General features: G+C 52.2%; 5 protein-coding genes across 5 annotated transcripts; 2 read left to right on the top strand and 3 right to left on the bottom strand.

Moving 5' to 3' along the window:
* Positions 1-1154: 1154 nt before the first annotated feature.
* Positions 1155-2772, top strand: POX_e07019 (putative disulfide-isomerase; the record flags this gene model as incomplete). The annotated part of the gene is made up of 4 exons (XM_050115830.1): positions 1155-1298; positions 1364-1371; positions 1474-2040; positions 2088-2772. 4 exons carry the CDS (start codon positions 1155-1157, stop codon positions 2770-2772), a joined length of 1404 nt encoding a protein of 467 aa, XP_049968290.1.
* A 345-nt stretch (positions 2773-3117) lies between these two features.
* POX_e07018 (RNA cytidine acetyltransferase) lies at positions 3118-6381 on the bottom strand (the record flags this gene model as incomplete). The annotated part of the gene is made up of 2 exons (XM_050115829.1): positions 3118-3316; positions 3392-6381. 2 exons carry the CDS (start codon positions 6379-6381, stop codon positions 3118-3120), a joined length of 3189 nt encoding a protein of 1062 aa, XP_049968289.1.
* A 1286-nt stretch (positions 6382-7667) lies between these two features.
* On the top strand, positions 7668-10972 carry POX_e07017 (uncharacterized protein; the record flags this gene model as incomplete). The annotated part of the gene is made up of 6 exons (XM_050115828.1): positions 7668-7711; positions 7809-7867; positions 7942-8249; positions 8308-8703; positions 8760-8912; positions 8972-10972. 6 exons carry the CDS (start codon positions 7668-7670, stop codon positions 10970-10972), a joined length of 2961 nt encoding a protein of 986 aa, XP_049968288.1.
* A 575-nt stretch (positions 10973-11547) lies between these two features.
* On the bottom strand, positions 11548-12895 carry POX_e07016 (Endo-1,3(4)-beta-glucanase; the record flags this gene model as incomplete). The annotated part of the gene is made up of 3 exons (XM_050115827.1): positions 11548-11838; positions 11926-12349; positions 12420-12895. 3 exons carry the CDS (start codon positions 12893-12895, stop codon positions 11548-11550), a joined length of 1191 nt encoding a protein of 396 aa, XP_049968287.1.
* Positions 12896-17344: 4449 nt separating this feature from the next.
* On the bottom strand, positions 17345-22222 carry POX_e07015 (uncharacterized protein; the record flags this gene model as incomplete). Its single annotated transcript, XM_050115826.1, has 4 exons — positions 17345-21333; positions 21393-21825; positions 21891-22064; positions 22112-22222. The coding sequence occupies 4 exons, from the start codon at positions 22220-22222 to the stop codon at positions 17345-17347; spliced, it is 4707 nt and encodes a 1568-aa protein (XP_049968286.1).
* Positions 22223-22586: the final 364 nt, after the last annotated feature.

Raw genomic sequence — 22586 nt, 5'->3', positions numbered from 1 at the left:
CTCTCAGTCCTTAGATTCTGGCCGGCGAATTCAGCATGGGACATAAACCTTGTGTCGAGGGCATCGGTCCTTGTTATGTTGCAGTGGATCTTGATGATTGTCCCCTCACTGGTCCAGTCTTGTTTCTCTTAGGTTTAATAGCTGCCGAATAGACTCTTGATTTCACCCACCAGCGGTGGACTTTGCATTCTCCCTTCTCCGAACCACCACGCCATGGGCATGTTGTGACAGTCTACCCCGGTTCCGGAGGTAGCTGTTAGGTGGGATTGATGAATCTTTTGGCATGGTCCGCCAGACAACTGGCAACCTTTTGAATTCTTTCGAAAATGGGGAGACAGTGTTCAATGACTGGGAAATGCCTCAAGAGACTGTTTGGAGTTTAATAAAAAAAAAAGGATCATGTACAAAGATCCTTGATTCTCAGGCGAGATCCGTTCAGTCGTGACGAGTGGCTAATACACTGTAGTTGCTGCTGGTGAGAAGAGACGCTTAAAGGAGCGTATGAGCGGCTGCGAGGCAACGAAGCATATGCCATTCATGAACGGAGTAGCACGTTGCCCACGCGAGGCCAGATTTGAAATTCTTCACGACAAGATAATCTACCTCTACCGAAAGGTGTTCCTATCTATAGCGGGCCGAACCTTGATGAGATCCAGTATTTTACATACTGCTATTATCTTTACTTCCGTGAAGACAGGCGAACCATTAGCTTAGTAGCAACAACTGTTACACGGCAAAGAGCTAAGTAGCATTCGGAACTAGCCAGTACTGTCATAAGTGAGTACCTACAAATTTCTCTGTGCTCAGGTCATTGTCTGGACGGAGTTTGCACCACGAATGTGCCTACCGTTGTGGCGCATCGAATGCTCCAGAAAGCCCCCAAATCAAGCACACGGCGGCTTTTCCGATTTGGAGAAGCTTCGGTCTCTCCGCATGCCAAGAGCTTCAGGACACCTTGCGAAAATAAAGTCGGGAGTGATTGCTTTCTCTCTTTTACCCACTTTAATTGGTCTGGACAACTTGTTGCTGATCTGGCACTAGTCGCAAAGCCATGGTCTTTTGGCCCTCAAAGTGCTGGTGTTCGCTGAAGTCAACCAAGTGCCTTGTGGTTTCCCTGCCTTTCTGTCTCCGCGAGTGCATCGTGCCCCTCCAAAATGTTGCCGCAAAGCTCATTGTTGGCCCTCATTCCGTTGCTGGCGGCGTTGCCGGCCAACGGTTTCTACACTAAGAACTCACCGGTTCTTCAACTGAACCAGAAGACCTATGGGTCATTGATTGCGGACTCGAACTACACCTCGGTAAGGCCCAACAGAGGTCTGAGTTTGGAGAGAGCAAAGACTAATCATTCCCTCCATTCCTACAGGTCGTTGAGTGAGCATTTCTCCCTGCACCCAAGCGATCGGAACCTCCAGATCTTCAGATTTTACACAGTGTCAGAGCATCGCCTGTGCTGACTGAACGTCTTCTTGCTAGATTCTATGCTCCCTGGTGTGGCCACTGCCAGAACCTCAAACCAGCCTACGAGAAGGCGGCACAGAACCTGAAAGGTCTGGCCAAGGTCGCCGCGGTGAACTGCGATGAGGATGAAAACAAGCCTTTCTGTGGCCAGATGGGCGTCAAGGGATTCCCTACCATCAAGATCGTGACCCCGTCCAAGAAGCCTGGAAAGCCCCGTGTGGAGGACTATCAGGGCGCGCGCAGCGCCAAGGGAATTGTTGAAGCGGTGGTAGACCGCATCCCCAACCACGTCAAGCGTGTGACAGACAAGGACTTCGACCAGTGGCTGGAACAGAACGGAGAGCGACCCAAGGCGATTCTGTTCACCGAGAAGGGTACCACGACTCCTCTGATCCGCGCTTTGGCGATTGACTTCCTCGGGGCCGTCGACGTGGCTCAGATCCGCAACAAAGAATCTGCCTCCGTGCAGAAATTTGGCGTCACCAAGTTCCCCACATTGGTCGTTATCCCCGACAGCGAAAGCGAGCCCAAAGTCTACGAAGGCGAGCTCAAGAAGCAGCCCATCGCCGACTTCCTCAAACAGTTCGCCTCGCCTAACCCCGATGCAAGCGGACAGCCCGCAACTCCAGTGGCCAAGGCCAAGAAGTCCAAGCCCTCCAAGTCCTCCAAGGGGGCCCCCAAGGTCCCAGTCGTGTTCCTGAGGACGATGAGTCTACTCCTGATGCCGAGCCAACCCCCGAGGCCAAGCCTGCGGAGGTGCCCATCGTTCCGCCCATTCCTTCACTCGATACCTCGGAATCTTTGCAATCGAGCTGTCTCGGCTCAAAATCTGCCACTTGCGTTTTGGTTCTCCTTCCCGCATCAGCAGAGTCCGAGGCTGTACTCCCGACAACTGCCACCCACGCACTGGCGAGTTTGTCTGAAATCGCACACCGGCACCAGAGGCGCGGTACACATCTATTCCCAATTTATCGCGTTCCCGCAGACAACTCGGCTTCACAGAACTTGCGCCAATCGCTTGGATTGGGCGCCAGTGATGCAATGGAGATTGTTGCCGTCAACGCCCGCCGCGGATGGTTCCGTCGTTACGACTATGCCGAGAACTCTGGACTCGCAGCCGCCGAGAGGTGGATTGATGCGATTCGTCTTGGAGAGGGCGCCAAGGAGAAACTACCCGAGGGTGTCGTCGTCGAAGCCCCGGCGGAAGCAGAAAAGGCCGAAACCGAAGCCGGGTCTGAGGAAGCGACGGGCGAGACTGCACCTGAAGAGGTCGACCAGGAGGCCAAGGAGGAGCCAAAGCACGACGAGCTTTGAGCAGAGTATTAGCTAGCGCATCAGCCTCCGTCATTACTTCCGTGATGCATTCTGTTTACTGTCGCATAGTATGTTTAGCATGTCCTAACTAGCTCATTACTTTGTATTTCTTGAACGCACACAATTTCCTTTGCTATGAACCTTGGTAGAAGAGTGGATAGAACGAAACATTCAGCCATTTATTTATATACACGCGACAAGGAAAGTAGCATGACTAGGAGGTAAGACATGGAAATTTCTACTTAGAGAAAACAAAACAAGAGAGAGAGAGAGGCCATAAGAACACCGGAGGAAATGCAGAGGAACGCCGATAGATCACCAATCATGTTCACCAAAGAACACTTTTTATTTTTTCCGACCCTCAGTACCCTTCTTGATCATCTTTTGACGCTTGGAGTCAATCTCCTTGTCGTAGATGTCCCGCGCGGTCTCGCCCTTCTTGCGCTTCGTTTGTTTGGTCTTGACACTGACGGTGGCAGCACCGCCGGAGCGAATCTGCTTCTCTGCTTCCTCCCAAGACGCCGAGCCATGATCAATTGCGTATCTGAAGACTAAGAATCAGTTATTGTTCATCCAAAGGACCGAAAGGAGACACCGTGAATGAGTAGCGCGAACTTACTTGTCGAGAGGAAGAGCGTCAATCAAAGCACGCTGCTTCTCCCGAAGCTCCTCGTCAATTTCCTCACCTCCCGCACGAAGCTCGTCTTCAAGACCGGTCTCCAAGGGCTTGAATCGGTCTTCAACCACGGGATCATCGTGCGCGCCGGAGGCGGCATCGGCGGCCACTTGCTCAGCGGGCATGGTTTCCGCAACAGCCCCCTCAACCAGACCACGGAAGTGTGTGGAGATCTTGCGCATGATCTTGAGGAACATGGCGAGAAGTTGAGATGAAGGAAGACTCAATTCCTTCTCAAGATCATCCATGCTCTTGCGCTGCAGACCGATCCCCAGAAGGATGGATTGCTGCACACCCGAGAGGTTAACCTTGCCAGCAAGGCGGTTGGCGAAGTAATATTCGGCAATCGCTGGGACCATGTCCAGGATGACGTGGTAATCGAGCAGGTTGTTTGCATAGCTGTCCAATCGCTTGAGGTCGAAGGGCGAAAACGCCGCGTCCAGATCAGCCTTCTTCAGGGTGCGAACAACAGCAGAAGAATCGAGCTTGGCTCCGGAATTGGCAGATTCGCAGATGCTCAGGGAGAGCACCGAGGGGAATTCGCGGAATTGGTAAGACAGCAGCGCAAGGAATCGTCGGTGGAAGTCCCGGGAGAAAGCTCCTAACCAGCCTGCATCGGTGGCACCAGTGGCCAGAGTGCGCAACATGACGCAGGAGTGCTCGCCAGTCAGTTCGTTGGGGGTCTGACGCAAGTAAACGGGGTGGAAAGAAGATCTCTTCCAGAACTTGTGCAAGGAGGGGGTCAGGCCGTAGCTGACACCCAGGTAGTCCAAAGAATCGGGGCGTCGCTCGCTTAGCTTGCCGAACAATGGCGGCATCGAGCGGATATCCCGAACCTGAATGTTGTCGTCGAGGAGAGTGGAGTTGGCAAGCTCCTCATCGGTGACACGGACCATCTCCTCCTGGGGACCCGAGACTCCCTCGTCGAGACTGGTGAATTTGCCCTCATAGAAGTCGGTCAAAAGTTCCATGGCGCGGGAGCCGTAGCCCATGCCGACGTATTCAGGGTTGGTGGCAATCCGGACGACTCGTGCGCCAGAAAGACCCGCAAAGTCTTCGTCCTGGAATTGCTGAGATACCAGCCAAGGAATGAGATCGCCACCAGCCCGCTGACCACGACTCAAGCTGTTCAGGACGCTCTGCCTGCTGATACGTCCTTCAAGAGCAACCTGAATCACGCAAAGCGGCTCGGGAAGCTTTGTTGCCTCCTCGTCGATGGGAGGAACAAGCACGTACAACTGGTGGGCGGGGGCGTCGCTCATGAGCTGAAGGTCGTTGGGGGTGTTCTTGTAATGGCTTGCAACATACAAGGCCATCATTTGCTGAAGGAACTTTTCGGAGACCGGATGGAACGAGAAAAGGGTATCACGGTTCACCTGGAGGAGCTGGCACTGCGACGGGTGCGGGCAACCCTGAGTGTTCATGCGAGACTTGGGCAAAGTCGCATCGAGACAAAGAACTTTGTTCAGCCACTTCTCGACAGAGTCACCGGGGGCGTAACGGATTGGTTCAGAAAGAGTGATCTCACGGAGAGATCGGCCAGCGAGGTTCTTGTCAGTGTTCTTCGAGATCTTGCCAGTGCTTCGATCGGCGACATCGGCATCAGCAGTCTTGATACCACCGCGAGCCTGCTCGCGAAGCTGTTGAATCAGCTTCAAAGAAAGCGATCGACCGGTTCCCTCGTAGCCATTGATCGTAGAGGCCATGAATACCAGGTAAGGACCCATAAGCTTGCGCACTAGGGGCAAGGGAATAGCTGCAGCCTCATCAATGACCAATAGTTCGGCTTGTCCCAGAACATGAGCATCTTGCGGCTGAATGTACTGAATGGTCTGGCGATGGTTGCGGTGAATGTTCACACGAACAATGGCTTTGTTGAAGTCCGGGTTGGTGGACTGCAGGATAGTATAATCGACGTGGTCGAGGTATCCGAGTGCGTCGAAACCTTTGAACACGAACTCGAACAAGGTCTTCAAGTTCTCAGGGCTGGGAGACGTGATGAAGATGTTGCTATAACCATGCGCGATAGCCGCAGCGATAGCAACACCGAGGGCGGCGGACTTACCGCGTCCACGGCCAGCAGTGAGAGCAACGGTGCTTCTCAAGGTCTTCTCAGCAATAGCGTCCACGAAAGTGAGGAGGGCTTTAGCTTGATCCACAGTGCGAGCCAGGCTCAAAAGAGGACCGACGGGTTGCGAGTCTGCCAAACTTTCCTTGATTTCTTTCAGCTCTTTCTTGGTACCGGAGTTTGAGTCGTCAGTGGATTCGGGAGGAGGGAGCGGCTTGACATTTTTGCCACCAGAGATGGGAAGCACATTCAGCTCATCGTCTACAACGAGACACGAGTCGCAGCTTCCAAGTGACAAGATAAAGCGCTCATTGAATCGAGCTACCACATCGTCGTGGGCTTCTGTGCGGTAGCGCGAGTGAATATCCATGGACAGGGTGTAGAGCTGTTTCAAGCTCTTCATGCTCTTCAGCAAGAGCAGAACCATGCCACCTCCCTCAACCGTCTCAATTGTTCGGGCGAGCAAGTTCGGAGTGATAGCCTCGAAATCTTGCAAGATACACATGCCGTATGTGTTACCGAGAATTTTCTCCGTCTCCTTGTAGTATACGTAACGAATCGAGTTCAGGGTAATGAACAGCTCGAAAGGGTCTTCCTGGTTCGGCTCACGGATGCCGTGCTTAACCTCCCGCTTGATCTTGTTTTCCCGCTTCTTTCGGTGACTTGTGAAGCCCAGCAGATCCTTCTTGTATGCCCAAAGCACAGACTTGTTCTGCTTCACATCCACACTAGACATAATGTAGTGCAAGTGAACGATCACATCTTTCGCCCGATCTCCGACAACGACGAAGAAGCTGCGCTTCTTCTCCTGGACGCCATTTCGAATCAAGGCCGGGATGCGCGAGTCAATCGCTTTGCGCGGCATTGTGAAATTGCGGAGCTGGCCGCGAATGTCGTTCCGCCGTTTGTTGCCTGCGAGGGGGGTATCCTGTTTTCCGCTCAAGCGATGACAAGCAATGTGGACTGCAATAAATCAAATAGGTCGACCGATTGACCTCAGCGAAAAGCTTGAGGGTTTTTTTCAATGATAGGACCACTCTGACCTAGCTCGTCGCGTGCGAATATGGCGGCCGAAAAAAAAAAATCATATTGCTAACCTCGACCGCCTAACTCGCAAATGGTCCAGGGACTACACCGCCTGGGCGCGGGCGCGGGTTCCACCGTCCGGCCGTCCGATCTGGTGCTTATGTCATGTACCTCGTTGGAAGGAAAGTCACGTGGGTATGCTAGAGCCTCCGTCCCGAGTCCTTGGCTTCCGACTTGCCAGAACCCGAGTTCCGGTAACCGCATTCAAAGTGCTGACGATGCAACCGCACCATCACCGACGCATGCATCGAGCAGTCTTCCTTTTATACGGCAACGTCCATCACTTACACTCTCGAGTAAATACCTGACATACAGATTCTTCAACAAAAACTTTGGTTTTTTTTTGGACGAGCCATCCTAGCCATGCAGCCAAAGCGCGGTTGGTTCGAACAAATTAAGCTCGGACCATTTGCGTGGGGGGGGTCTGACGCACTGAGCGTACCAAGTGGGCCCCGACATCGACTCAGTCCTGGTTATTCTGTCGTTGATCGCCCGTTATCGTCTGTTGATTTCCGGGAAACGCACTCTAAACCATTCTGAGGGCGTCTGCCGTCCGTAGCTTCCACACCTCACAGAGCTCAAGTGCCAATCCCTCATCATGTTCAGGGAATTTGACGATTATCATTGGCGCGGGGGTCCATCGCGAGAAGACGGTCCATGGTTGGAGACGTGCCCTCAGGAGTCGCAAATCAATCAACGTTTTCCGGCACTACCGACGCACTGCTATCGCTCGGCCGCAATAGGAGATCCAGGCCTTTCATTAGGTTGTGCAAAGCCTGTTAGGCCACAGCGTAGTCAAGTCAGCCTGTGGCGGGCACCAGCCATGGCTGGTCCACCATGATTTGATCACAGAATGTCAGTTGACTTTCACTTAACGTAGTCTCCACCGGAGGGGGTTGCTTTTCACGTTCCCGTGAGTCTCTCCGTCTTGGATTCCAACTTCCATATTTTCCCAGATACAGCCACATTCAGTCCATCGAGAAATGGCCTAGCTTTCAGCAATCCTTGCATTATGACTCCTGAAGACAAATGAGCAGATCGGTCCTCGTCAGCATGCCTTGCAAAATGGTTCAAGTGACAGCCGACACAGGCCTGATAGTATGCCTGGGGTAAGTTGGCTCCGCATCATCGTTCGTGTCAATTTTGCACTGGAAGAAGAATAATTTCCAAAAATGAACAGCTGCTGATAGAAATCGCTTGCCATAGAGGCTTCCTTCTGAGCTCTTTCTTTCTTACGGTGACATACAAATACACATTCGCTTTTGGTTGGCTCCCCCGATCAATCTGACCAAGCTTAAGCTTGCGTAATCGCATCCGACTAACTTGAGACCCGAGAAAGACCGACCCGTCACGACAGCTACACAAGTCTGCTTCTCATTGGGTTTATCCTTCCTGGCGGTTGGTCGCTTCGTCGCATCGACATCGCGACCTCCGTCGCCAACTGCGAAAAACTCCACCGGTGCTGCCAATCAGTATGAACTCTCGTCGCAATGTTCAACATTACCTGCTGTTGATGCGCGCAGTTCTCCGTCGACCTCGCAACATTTTTGGTGGAAGATTGGAGGGCTACTTGGATTTTTGGGGGTCCGGATTGAGCTATTCCGACGGGCGACGCTTCACAATGAATGCGCGCCAGCTGGATATGCCGTAAGTTATTACTTTGCCCACATTACGACAACGGCTGACACAAATCATTGCTCTACAGTATGCGATTCCCCTCGTCATTGCCGTGTATGAGCTCCTGCGAAGCCACGCCCCGGGCTCACAGGCTGGATACACTGGACTTCAACCGTTCCACAATTTATCCTCCAACATCGCATTATCGACTTGTCGAAGGAGCTTGTATTCGCTCTCCCATAGTCGATGGAGGGGAGTTTTGGGAGCGTTCCTCGTCTCCGCAGGCGGGTACGCTGCTTCATCACTGAGCTACGGCAGTCAATCGTCGTACATCTGCCCGATTGTTCTCAATGAATCTACACATATGCAGATTGTCAAACTAGGCAATTTGATACTGGATTCGGCAATTCTTATCAGCCTAGCTGAGGTCTTTGAGGAGCCTCGCAGAAAGCGGACCTACATCTCCCTTGGAGTTGGTCTTGTGGTATGCTCCATCGCAGTCTGGTATTATTGCGCCCTCTCCTGATTAACATGGTACAGGTACTCGCTGCAACCTGGACTATTTTTGGGCACTATGTGAACAACAGCCGCCCTGAACACAGTGCTGTGTCTCTTCTGGACACCAAATACTTGCGAAGTGCACTTGGACAAGGGCTTTTATGTGTGGTATTTATTCTTTCAGGCTGGCACATCGTAAGTTTCTTCTTTTCTTGTTAACGATGAGTTCTTTTGAACGCTGACTCATTTTCCAGCTCCCTTACTTCGAAATTGTCGGATTATCAATTCTCGGAGGATTTGTTTTCGTTTTTGTCTCGACACGCTCGACGCTATTCTGGGAAGATATTCCCCTCCTTTACGTCTCCCATTTGCACGCCTCGCTTCCAATCGTCTTTTCTACGTTGGGCGCCGTATGGTTTCTTGCGTCGAAGGTTCTCACGGCAGAAGAGACTAAGCCTGTGCATCGCGCTAATGTTGTGCTGCAAGGCCTATTTATTGTTTGCAGTGCAATTAGTATAGCTTCAATCCTGACCAAGGACGGCTCTCACCAAACGCATCCCATCGACTCACTGATATATGGAGGGAAAATTCACTATGACAACTACATGTCACAGGCCAGCCTAAGCAAAACTTTAGCTGACGCTGTTCGCGGATACCGGAGAAGATATCAACAGCATCCCCCGCCAGGGTTTGATAAGTGGTACGAATTCGCGACGAACCGCTCTTCGGTGATCATCGACGAATTTGATCAGATTCACGAGAATCTCCTCCCATTTCGAGCAGTCCAGCCTTCGCAGATCCGGGAGATGACTCACAAATTAGCGACGAATCCGTTCAATGATCTCGGAGCAATCAGCATTCGGAGCGGTCAGGTCAAAGTCCAAGAAAATGTGAAGCCAACTCATGCCTGGATGGTGACGGGTGCGGCGCACATGATCGAAACATTTGCCGAGCATCTCCCGGACATGGACATCGTTCTCAATCTTAACGACGAGCCACGGGTGGCAGTACCTTGGGAGAAATTGATGCAACTGAGGCGCACAAGCCGGAGTTGGGAGGTCGTCCCCAATGATGACTTGTTGAATTGGTGGCCAGCTGATCGGCACCTTGGCTGGACATCAATTCAGCCTGATGATCCAATCAGCGAGGATATCTTCACAGACGGTGCATGGCAAGGTGTGCTTGATTCATACGTCAGTGCAGTCTGTCCGCCCTCGTCTCCGGTGCGAACAAGGCGTGTATGGAATCGACGCGATCTCTGCCTGAGCTGTGTAGCTCCGCATACAGTAGGCCAGTTTCCAGTGGGATTTCATCAGGCTACGGAAATATGCCATCAGCCAGATCTCGGGTTTCTTCACGGGCTTTTGATTTCCCCTGCATCATTCAAAGTATCTCAAGAGCTCGTTCCAGTGTTTAGTCAGAGCGCGCTCTCTGGATTCAGTGATATCCTATACCCCAGTCCTTGGAACTACATGGACAAAATCACCCATAGCCCGTCCGAGGAACATCCGGATTCCGAATACCCAGAGAAGGAGAACTCTCTGTACTGGATCGGCAGCACGTCCGAAGGCTATAGTCGCTTCAATGAGTGGAAGGGGATGCCGAGACAACGATTCTCTCATTTGGTGAATAACAACACTCAGGGTCGCGTCTCGGTTCTCCTCCCCGCCGAGTCTGGTCGATACGAATACCAATCCATGGGTGGCGACGCGCCTGCCCGGGATTTGAACTTGCAGGCCAATGTTCACATTGCGACCCCGATCACGCGCTGTGGCGACTGCGATGTCCAGGACAAGGAGCTCGGTCCACACTCTTGGGTTGATTTCCAGGCCCACTGGTCACATCGCTTCCTTTTCGATCTTGACGGAGCAGGATTCAGTGGTCGCTTTCTTCCATTTTTGCAAAGCCGCAGTCTCCCATTTCGGACCGGTCTCTTCCGGCAATGGTTCGATTCACGCATCATCTCATGGCATCACTTTGTTCCTGTCGACATTCGTCTTCACGGGCTTTGGAGCACATTGGCTTATTTCGCTGGCGCTTCCGGTCCAAAACCCACAGACCAGCAGGAGAGCAGGGAGCCGCCAGTTTTCATGGAGCCTCATTTGAATGAAGGATGGCGGATAGCTGAACAGGGACGCGGATGGGCAGAGACCGCACTTCGCAAAGAGGATATGGAGATTTATTTCTTCCGATTGCTTCTGGAGTGGGGTCGCATCACAGACGATCAAAGAGATGTGCTTGGGTTCAAGCTATGAGAGCGCAGTCTCTCCTTCTCTCTCCCTTTTACCCTGCGCACAGGGTTTCGTCATTTCACTCTTCTCAACCGAACGAACACCACGATTTCCATGCAGGTGTGGGCAACAGGGACTGGATAGGTCTCTCCTGCAAATAAATCCACCAGTACATTGGCATGTTGAATTTAATATCATGTCTTTTTTTTCTATCACTTAATCGAATCAACAGCGGCCCGCAATATGTGCAAATATGAAATTTCAGAGCTTTCGCGATCAAATATCTGACAGGGGTATCGAAGAGTCATCAACCGTCAAGAAACCATGTCAGCTTTCAAGCTCATTCATGGGTCTAAGATCCGCAAAGAGGATATCTCAAATACAAATTGCCAACAGCCCGAAAAAAAAAAGAAACAAGAAAGGCCTTCTTCCGTCCAGCAGAATGAAAAAAAAATGTACAAGACATATCGCAGGATCTCCCCAACTGTAAGATGCGCCTTTCCAGAGGGGAAAAAGAAAAGAAAAGAATTGGATATCGCAATGTGAGTCGAATGGAGACAGTCATCGACATTTGCCAAAGCTAGTCCTTGGTTTTCGTGCTAGACTGGACGTGGTCCTGGGCGAATGTATGGCGCTGTACCTCTCCGGTGAGCGATGGGCTGTCCGATCGCCTGCTTACCACCAATGTGCGCAGCGGCGTGGGCGTGGATGTTGCCCAGGGGGCTCCCGTTATCCTGGTACACTTTGAGCGAGTTGATGCTCCAGTAGGTCTCCTGGAAAGCAGCCGGGTTATTCTGAACGAATGAATTGCAGGTGGGAGCTTTGTAGCGACAAGTGCCGGAGGACCAGACGTTGCCGGCCCAGTCACCGCAGAAGGTAATATCGAAGACCTGCACACGCACGTATTAGTCCTGTGCTCCTCTGAGAAAGATACAAAGAGAGGGCAAAAGAAACGACCGATGCGGACATGAACTTACAAGCTGGAGATTGTTAAAGTGAGAGTCAATATTGCAGCTCCCCGCAAATGCAGCTGTCGGAGCTCCCCAGCTGGCGGGATTTGGCTTTCCACTGGTGATATCCCAAGGGATCGCATATCGGGGGAAAAACCAGACTTTGATCGCCGACGAGGTCCATTCTGTGGCGTAGACTCCGCCACCCACTTGGTTGAATCCATCTCCGTACGACTGTGCGCTGTTGCTGGAAATCGCGCAGCCGGAGTTGGCCGGTTGACCCGAGGCCTCGACGAAGCAGTTTGACGTCTCGAGCGAGCCCGTAAAGCCTGAATTTTGGATCGAACAGCCGTCGCTGGTGTGCAAAGTCATCTGGTTGGCGGACTGCGTGTTGACCCCTTCGATGATGTCAATCTCGCCATTGCTGGGCCAATTTGTACCGAGCATCCAACTAATCGACTTGGTTAGATCTATGGTCTACATTGCCAGGGAAGCGAGATGGGTGAGTAACGGCCACTTACAAGGCAGGCCACGTTCCACACACGCTCCCGGGCATGTGAGCCAGATCAAGAATCACCAGTCCGTGCTGGTACGACTTGTTGCTGGTCAACCGGACACTCTGTCGTCCGGAGCCCGAGGCTTGGTTTCGCGTATCGACGCCGATATAGACGGAGCTGCCCGTGGACCTGATCAATCCGCCGTTACTCGCCGTCGACCGGTCGACATAGCTCACATAGCCGTTGGTGGGGTCCGCATCCTGCCAGATTTCGGATTGGCGAGTCAGTCTTTGAAAAGCAAATGTCTCGTCTCTAGTGTGTTGTGGGAAAATCCCGGGAGAAGAAGGGGGGGTAAGTGGAACAAGAAGACATACGGTGAAAAAGCTGAATTTGTCAAAAAACGAGTCGGTGGTGCCGTAGTCATCCTGCAAGGTATAGGCGGCGCCGCTGATCTGAGCAAGAAGGCCCAAGCTCGAGATGAGCGTTGAGAGGACGTGCATGGTTGTGTACTTCTTGATGCAGTATGCTGTTCACAGAAAAGCAAAGATCGTTGAGAATTTGGTCTCGGCGAACGACGAACTTAGATTTTAAGGAGCGACGGTCTATGAGGGAGTAATGGATTGAGTATCAACAAGATGGTTCCTCACAGGCGATCATGAGAAACACCATCCACAGAGAAGGAAAGGAAAGATACTAGAAACAAGATGCTTTTTACACGAAACCACCGCGCGACTAGTCAAGGCTTATATGTGGCAGAAAAGGAAAGGACAGACCTTGACTGACCAGCCGAACACGAACAGAAAATGAGAATTAATGAAAAATTAAAAAAACAGAAAAAGAAAAAGAAAAGAAACAATAGCATCGGAGAGATAGAAACGCCATCTGAAATTCTCGCAGACCATCGCGGCAAGGCGACGGTCCCTGAGCCAGCCATCAGCCATCCACCGGACCCGATCTCGAGACTCGATGTGGGACGTGCATGACAGGACCCTAATCCAGGGGCGACGGTCCAACGAAATCCATGTTGTGTGCGCGTGTGAGAGAGGGGGGGGGGGATAAAAAGTCCTTTTTTGTTTTCTTTCGCAAAGTGTCCATGACACGGAGAGGAATTCCCACTTTGGCAAGTGGGAGCCCGAACTTGGGCGCGTGAACGACAAAAAGAGGAAGAATCCTTGAGAGTGAGGGCATTACTCCGAAGGGAAATATTTCCTCATTTTTAGGGGGTGCGGACGGCACACAATCGGAGAAGCGAGGATCCACTCACCGAACTGCGGGTCTGAGAATTAGAGTAGACTGGATCAGTTCAGTTGGGAGATTCTGCAACAGGCCATCAAGTACGGAGACGGAGACTGGAGACTGGACGCGGAGGTGGTTTGTACATGAAGTGCTGGGGGGGGGGGGGGGGGCTGCAAAGGATAGTCTGAGGATCTGAGGATCTGATGTAGCCACAGTAGCACGGTTCTCTCGATATCGCGTAAACTATCATCTGATATTGTGTAGCATGTTCTCGGTCTGATTTAAAGTAATCGATTGGTAACATGCGGGCGCACATGGCCCGAGTCCAGAGTGACACTCAGCCTCGAGAGTCGAATCTGGGAAATACGACTTTCTCAAAGTACCGATGATCAGACGCAAGACCTTTCTTCATGTTCTTGTCTAGTTCATTCCAGCTTCCCCCTTCACCATCAGAGCGGAGGACCCGACAAGGCTCGAATTGAGAAATTAAACCGGATGGCTGGGCTCCCTGGGGATTCCCCGTAGATCAACGACCAGGAACGTCCTGGAAGACTTGTGGAGGAGTACTCATCAATCGACTGGTTTTTGCAAGAGAAAAAAAACCTCAAGGTTCTTATTCTTTTCCTTAGGCAATGTGATCTCAGTCTCCTGGCTACCCATCAAGTCTCATCGTACGCGGAATTCCAAGACAAGGTAGCCTTCATCTCTATTTTCTCTCCCTCTTTTTCTTTTCTCATTTTCCTCTGCTTCTCTTCATCTTGTTGTTGCTGAACAAAGATCAGACGGCAGATGGACTACTCAGACCAAGTTTCAGACGCAGTCCATTAAAGTTCCCCCCCTCCAAGTCTCGTTCTTTCTATAGGATCGGCGTGTTTCACAAGCATCCGACGGTGCGCCTCCTGCGGTCGCTGACTCGTTCATGCCGTGCGTCTATTCATCGCGCCACATCCCCACAAACGACGTGTGAGAGAGAAAGAGAGAAGGGATCAAATACGCCCTCTCACTGGTTGAACCGTATCCTAGAGATCATAAAAGGCCTGTGAGATTGATGTCTCAGGTCACTCGGGTACAAGTCCCGTCGACCTTTACCTCCCTATCCAGTCTACCCAGCCTGTGGGATCTCGACTAAATTTTTTTTAAAAAAAATTATCAGGTACTTTCAAACTAAAGCTCAAATGCTGCGCTGCCCCTAGAGGAGCGGTTCGCAAAATCTTAGTATGGATGTGCGCTCATGTACCACATGCCCAAGCTTGCACGGGCAAAGACAATGTTTCGCCATTGTCAACCAACACTTCAGTACTAGAACTAATAGGTAATTTGACAGTGGTACCTGGGAATGCATATCTTTCTTATACATCAATCACATGGATGCCGAAGGACATTGTTCTCAAAGGATCGAAAACGAAGGAGGGGTGTACACTCCGTCAAACCAAGATACTCCCCCACATCGGTGGGCACCTCGAGGCGGTGCCGAGACGTAGTACTGGAGCTTCTGCTGAGCATAAAGGCCTTAGACCGGGACCTGATCTCACTTGTTTTCATCCTGAGTCATAGTTAAATTGATTTTTCACCTGGCCGAGAAAGATCTTATACCTGAACGGTCATATTGTCCGCAGTAGAGAGGAGAACTTTTCCATCGGGATATTGACAAATACCACGCATCCAGCCAGTGTGACCTTATTTTATCCTTCCTCAATGCCCGTTCAATAGTCACGTCCTATAACCTCGTGTTCATGTCTTTGCTTGCGCTGGCGAGTAAACTCCCCTTCGGTATCAAACGAACATCACTACCCAGACGATATCGCTATACCCCTGTAAAGTGTAAAAGTTTCTGTATCTTTCTGCTAAATCTCACATGTTTATGGCAAGATCGGAGCTGCAAGAAGTTAGTTAGACACCAGCGGACTATGGAGGGTAGTATCAAGATCGCTAACGGCTGTCGCATAGCCCTGGAGCGTTATTTCCAAGTCCCCGACCTTCCCAGTCCCATATCTGAACCGTGAAATCATCGGAGGACGCAGTGGAGAAATACTTAAGAGTAGAAAGCGATACAATAAACACTATCACCATGCAAGTGCAATCGGAACGCGTCATGCAAGGGCAGCCCACCCTTAGGGTCTAGCTTATTCAACAGGGATTCCATACTTTCCTAGCCAGACGGACACTTGACCACGGATGTCAGGAGCATAACGTATCATACGGCAAAGGGTCTTTCGAGCAAGAGCCTTTTCCCTGGTAAGTAATCTCCACGTGCCCGCTACGTTGAATTCCTTTGCCCGTAGATGACCTAGGTACGGTGGTATTGGGTCTGTCTGTTATGGCCGGCAGCGGTAGTTGATATTGTCCGATTGCAGTTTCAAATTGGCACAGGGCCATAATAACGCGACCGACCTGGTATCATTTAAGCCAACTGTGAGGCCCTGGTGACCAGGTCCGTTGATTTTCCGGGGGATAAATCTACTGTTGACCAGAAAAGGCGAGTGCGTTTCGTCAATATCGGCAATCAAAATGGAATCCATCTTTGTCGGTGCTCTGAAGTCCAGGTGGGGCAAGAACGGTTCAAGAATCTTCGTGGGAAGACCAGATCATCACGCTAAAGAGGTCATAGATTCGTAACCTGCAACTGATGATCTACATGGAAGGTCTGGAAGGAATGCGAGAGGATGAAGACAGTACTACTGAGATTGGTGGGGAGCGAGCCCCTGCAATCTAAGCTATATCTAAGCACGTGATGACAAGTAAAAGCGACAAAATACGGTCCGAACAGTCGGGCCGGAATGACCGGCAAATCATTACTCTTCTAATCCAAATGTGACCTCGGAGTGGAATCAGAGATGATCCTGCAGCATGACCGGTCGCAGTCATCCTGCCGTGTCGGCTGCAAAAGCCGAAGAGGAACTGTGCCAGGACATGTGAGCCCGAATGAGAATGAGGACCGATGAATTCCATGCACAAGTGTCAGTTCAGTAGGAGTGGGGACCGCATCCCATGCGCGGTGGGTTTCTCCACAGCGATCCTCCACGGCCGTAGATCGCGGTACGCCGCCGAGACAATGACAAAAGCCAGGGTCTCACGGGGGCGAGGTGTATGTGTCCATTCACGAGGCACACCCACGACTTCGAGGACATCAGGCGGGTATCCGGAGGGTCCAACATCCCTCTTCCGACAGGTGGTCCAATTTCTCGGGTTCGGAGGCCAGCTCCAAAATTCTCAAGCCTCCAGCCCCCGAAGTGGGACGGCCTTGCCTGTCTCTGCGCAACTTGCGTGAGACAGAGCTCACCAAGACAGCGCCATGTCGAGGCTAGTCGGCAGACGAAAAGAAATGGCCGGAGCACACAAATTGCGGGAGGGGACGGCGCGAATCAAAGTCTCAGACACATCGATTGGCACGTCCACTGGTCCCATTGATTGGATGTTCCAGATCGTGGACGCGCAGCATGATGATACGTCCATCCATCCATTCATCCATCCCGACCTCTCCAAGGTAATTGGAAAAACCCCGAAAAGTCATCGAGATCCTCGCCCGGTCACAAGGCGGAAAGTACGTATATATGTTAGACAGAGATGGATGGAAATGAGCTGATACAACCAAACAAAGAAAAAACAGGTGAACTTCCAGGGAGGGAGGAGAACAAGGGGGTATGGAAAGCGAGGGGAGGCAAAAAACAAAACAACCCAAAATAAAATAAAGTAAGCCGCTTCCGATACGAAAACTATGTACATGTTGGACAAAACAATTCCGTCACCGGCCAGTCAGGATGATCGTGCGGGACTAGCGAGCCGAGTGTATGAGGCGCGGGAGGTTGACGGCTGTTGATACTGTCCGTCACGCATTTGCGATGATAGATATGCCGACAAGCAAAGACCACCACCGGTTCAATAGATGGTGTCATCCCATCTGCACCTGTAACCATATCGGCAACGTCGTGGTGGTGGTCATGAGCCGACGAGCGTGAGACAACAGCTTTGCCTTTGCCACGCTCGGATGCAGCGCCCTCCTTTTCTTCGCGACGGCGAAAAAGGCGGCGCTGATGGGCGTCGGCCTGTCTTCTCTCCCACGCGGTCCAGTGCGTGGAGCCCACGCCGGAGCCCCAAATCCGCTGCCGGCAGATTTCACAGGCCTGCCCCCGCGGACGCCATCCTTGCTGCCGGAGCCGTGCAACCTCGTCAACGTGCACAAAGAGGTCACGATCCAGCATGCCGTTGGCGAGCGAGAGGAGAGCTCTCTCATATGAGTAAGCCGAGAAGACCGACGCGAGAACAGCCCGTAGCTCTTGCAGAGATGGAGACCAGCTGGCAGCACGAGCTAGGAAAGCCCTCAAAATTCGAAGGAAGGAGATGTCGTTCCGTTCGCTGACAGGTGACCCGCCACCTTTCACGGTACTGTTGAGTAGCGAGGTGAAAATCTGCTGCACCAACGTTCGGAAGTCAGCGGTCAGTCGACTGATACCTTCCGTCGCTGTGATCGCAGTCGAACCACTCGAGTTGTCACCCTTGGTCTCGTGGCTTCTCATCAGTGCAAAGACATTGCTCGCAATTCGGACAACAGCTTCGATGAGACCAAGCCAGAGGGTCTCGTCAAAGGCCAAGGGCATGTCGAGTGCTGACGCACCCCGGTGGCCATTGGCGGACGCTCTCGAAGTGTGCGATTGATACGCAGTTTTGGTCTGGCCTTGGCACAGCCACGTCCCCACCCCTGCATACTTTTTCAAGGACTCAAGCAGGTCATCAATCGCTTCGGTCGTGTTGGCAACATCTGGCGCGTCACCAACGCTGTGGAGAATACCAACTAGACCCGCTTCGAGCGTGCCCAGATGAGCAATGAGACGATCCAAAGCGCCTTGCACCTGGCCCTGTCGCGCGAGCAAGATGACAGCAGCATCGATGGCCCCGCTTTCCTCGATGAATGGAAGGAGATTGTCAAGGTGAAGATCGCCCATCCGCAAACCATCAACAAAATCTGCAACATGAGATGGATTGTAATGACAAAGGAGCTGCACATATCGCTCTACCATCGCTTTCTCGACTTGAGGCACAGACTTGGCTTCGCCGGCTTGTCCTTGGGGCTCGACCAATACCTGGAGGTACTGATATTGTTCATAGGAATTGTCTGCCAAACTCTGAAGGAATGACGCGTGGGCCTCCGGAGCAAGATCCTGCATTGTCTGCGCACTTCGCTTCACGTCGATAGTTGCAATGCTTCCGGCATGCTGCTTGACAACCTCAATCACATCCCGTTTCTGTTTCTTGCCCAGTCCGGTTCCAGAGCGGAGACAGTCGTACAAGGCCGTAAACACTCCCGCCCGGTCATGTGGGTCTTCAAGGTAAGTTGCAATCCACTGCGCATATTGCTTCTCGGAGCGATAGGTCGACTTGAGAATACGAAAAAAACGGGCTTCTTTAAAGAGAGGTACCATGCTCTGAATGTCCGGCGGGTGGTAGAAGGACAGGAGGTACTCTGCACTCAGCTCACAATCTCCGGCCATTTCCTGCTCCGGGTACTGACAGAGTCGGACCAGAACTTGGTGAAGAGTGGTGCCTGAAAGCAAAATGTACTGTGGATATTTGGGGAGATTGCGTGCAAGAAACATGTCAAGATAGATGGTGTCAATCGCATCGAAAATCGATGGGTCCATCACTTGTAGCAAAATGCTTATCAGGTATTGACGATTGATGGAAATCCCTGAAGTCGGACCCTCCTCGACTTCAGAATCATTCAAAAAACTATCCTCAAAAGCTTCATTCAGCATGCTCATGAAGCTTGAAGCGTCGAATTTCAGCATAGCTTTGAGCTGAGTGAACGCGCCATCCCCACCGGCTGCAGTGTCCATCATGGAGGATCGGCCCGAGAATAGATACTGGTACAGGTCAGTTTTGGCCTGTGAGGCCTCGTCATCGCCCATATTTTCTCCAGTCGGGTAGATGCGGCCAGTAAAGACAAATGACAGATACGGAAATATTTTCATCGCATTGGCATGACGTCTCATTTCATACGCATAGTCCCCATTGACTAGCGTCTCCGGTTGCTGCGTGGGAATTTGGCGCAACAGTTCTTCTAATGGACCGATATAATCCATCAGACAACGATTCCAGACGTAGATGTAGGCGTCGTAGAGGTTGTGTTGCTTGCACAACGTCGTGACTTGGTCGATGTCCATGGTTGTTGTGTCGAGCAGACAGATGATCTCTTCCAAACGGCCAGTAGAGTGAGTCCCTATAAAATGGTTGATGAGAGCTTTGACGGCGGTCGGAGGGAGAGATCGTATAGTTCCGTCGATGATTCGCGGTTCTAGTATATCAAGGAATATCCCTGCAGAGTCGTTCTCCTCGTACCAGGTAAATACCTCCTCCCAGAGATATTCCAAGTCCGCCATGTGAAGACAGGCAACGACTGATACCTCTGCAAGGTCTTCGAGTTGCCTGCTCTCCAGCTGTGCATTATCTGCCTCGGCGTTCCGGCCAAATGCGTACTTGAGTGACGCCGAGATCATCTCGATCAGCTTTTCTTGCACAATGGGTTTTCTCAAAGCGTCCTCATCGGGAAGTCCAACTGTCAACTTCTCCGCACTTCCGGTGTAGTATGATGTTGCTAAGCGGATGGCACTGATAAAGTCGCCAGCTTCCATCAAAGCGAGAAGCCGGTCAGCCCAATTAGACAGACTGCCAAACTGTACTTCATTATAGCCGAGCAGGAAGAGTCGGCCTTTGTACGAACGGAAACTCATGTAAAAGGCATCCGCAACCACTCCGTGCATTGATGTATCTTCTTCATCCAGCTGCTCAACCACATTGTGCAGTTGAGATGAGAAGAGATCGACATGATAGATATGGCGGCCCGCGAGATCGATAGAGTCCGTCACGTGCATAGTATGATCTTCTACAATGAGAAGACGTTGAGTGATTGTCAACACTGCCAGTACAGATCGACTTAGCCACTGGACAGCTACGATAGCCTCGTCAGCCTGCCATCTGCTCCGGGCTCGGAAAATCAGACTCGCAGGACGATCCTTGCTCGTCGTTCCATCGGTCTCCGCTTCTGTCACCTCCAGCACCGTCAATACATTTGACCAGCAGTAGACGAGCTTCGTGTTTGAAGTTTGGCTATCTTTGCCTTTGAGGCGAATTGCGGGAAACCAAGCCAGAGCACCCGTCATGGTGCTATGCGCAGGCACTTCCTTTGGACGTGGAGACTTGTGCTGAGTTCGAGCAACGGGGGTTGTTGAGACAATAACCAAAAGGTATGGAGTCAACATAGCCACGAGACCCATCGAATCAGTCGATTGCTCTACATTCCCAAGTGGAAGCGGCGAGAAGGCCAAGACCGAGCTCGGCTTTCTCCTGCGCGCATCTTCCGACGGCAGCTGTGGATAGCGACCGAGAATCCGAGTTGTCTTCACCGTCCGGCCCAAAGATCCTGTTCCCCGTGTGGCCAGATGCGAAAAGGCCATGCCTTTGGAGTCGGCCGACACAATCGCAGTGCGCCGCGTTCCCAGAAAGCCCACATGAATCACAGCAGAGCCGGCGATGTGACCGTCAGATGCCCGGCTCTCTATTTGCTCCACCGGTATCGCGGGTATGTGAAGGAACGGTCGTGACGGGCGGGAAATCTCCCAGGTGAAGATGTCTCCCGATTCATGACCGCCAGCCACGGTCGAGTGGTCAGCGGACAATGCGAGAGAGGTGATTGCACCGCATTCAACAGCTGCGTTTTGTTAGCACCTACCAGCTACAGGCGGACCAATTCGAGGCCTCGAGACTCACCCTTTGTGCTCGTTCCGATGATCGCTTTTAAGCTTTGCTGATAATCAAAGACCAAAATGATACCCTTTGATGTACCAATCACAATTGATGTTGACACTGTCAGACAGGTTGGCCTGCCAAAGTTGCGCTTTCCTATCTCAGAGAATGCCTGCCCCGAAATCTTTCGTAACTTGGTCCATCGCACCACATCCCAGGGATTCGGAGGGACCTCGTTTTCTGATTCAGGAGTTGGCGATGCATGGCTCGCGAATGACGACTGTCGAGAGTGCAATTGCGCAAGGAATGGAGAGCCCGATCGGGGCGTAATCAGGGATGCCGTCGACAGTCGGGACTGGAAACGGAGGTCAAACGGACGGTGAGCCGGGCTTGGGCTAGCTCGCGGTGAGCCCCGAAAGACCAATCCACTGCTCCCTTGAGACGACCGAGCTGATCCCTAATCGCGCGTTGTCAGTGACCTTTCTCGCGCACTCGCTAAGTGCTCAGCGTGCGCCTCCTTACGTTCAAAGACGGGGTGTCATCCGGAATTGACGCGGTGCTCTCTATGTCGCTGGGTGACGCACTCGGTGGTGCTTGCTTCGCAGGTGGAGTTTGCGGAAGTTGCAGGCCGTCTGAATCGATTGATTGCTCTGCCGTGTCGTAGTGTGCATCGGCATTGCGGGCGACGGTGTCGATCTCGGCTTCGATCAGCTCTGGCTCTTGTGGGGAAGGTCTGCCTGAACATCGGTGATGACGGCGTCCGAGCCGATCGCTGGATGGTTGTGCTCATCTGGGCCCAAATCAAGCTCGTCGTCTCTCGACCAGCCCTCGCTGCCCTCGGCCATCGAGCTCATGAGCAAGATCTCCGAGCGCTCATCGCTACCGGCGGAACTAGGCTTGGATGTCGACCGGACCAGCGGTGTGCTCCGATTGGGTGTGTGATTGTGGCCTTGATGAGCGGACAGCAGGTCATCAAGCGGAGTCAATCAACGAATGCAAGTGCAGGTGCGGACGGGATGCGGATGCGGGTGCCGGAGGAGGGGAAGGTGAGCTTCGGAGGTAAACATGTGGAGTCGCGCCAGGAGACCAGAAGAGGGCGTTCACTTAACGTGAGAGCGGGCGGAGGATCTGGTCGGACCTTTGTTTGCCTGGTTCGGCCCGTCAACTGGCGGGGGCTGACCAGCGGAGGGTCTCCAGCCACGTGTGGCTGTGGTCCAA

This window comes from Penicillium oxalicum, chromosome V (genome assembly GCF_001723175.1).
Source record: "Penicillium oxalicum strain HP7-1 chromosome V, whole genome shotgun sequence".
Taxonomy (NCBI): Eukaryota; Fungi; Ascomycota; class Eurotiomycetes; order Eurotiales; family Aspergillaceae; genus Penicillium; species Penicillium oxalicum.
This window is presented reverse-complemented; position numbering and strand designations above follow the sequence as displayed.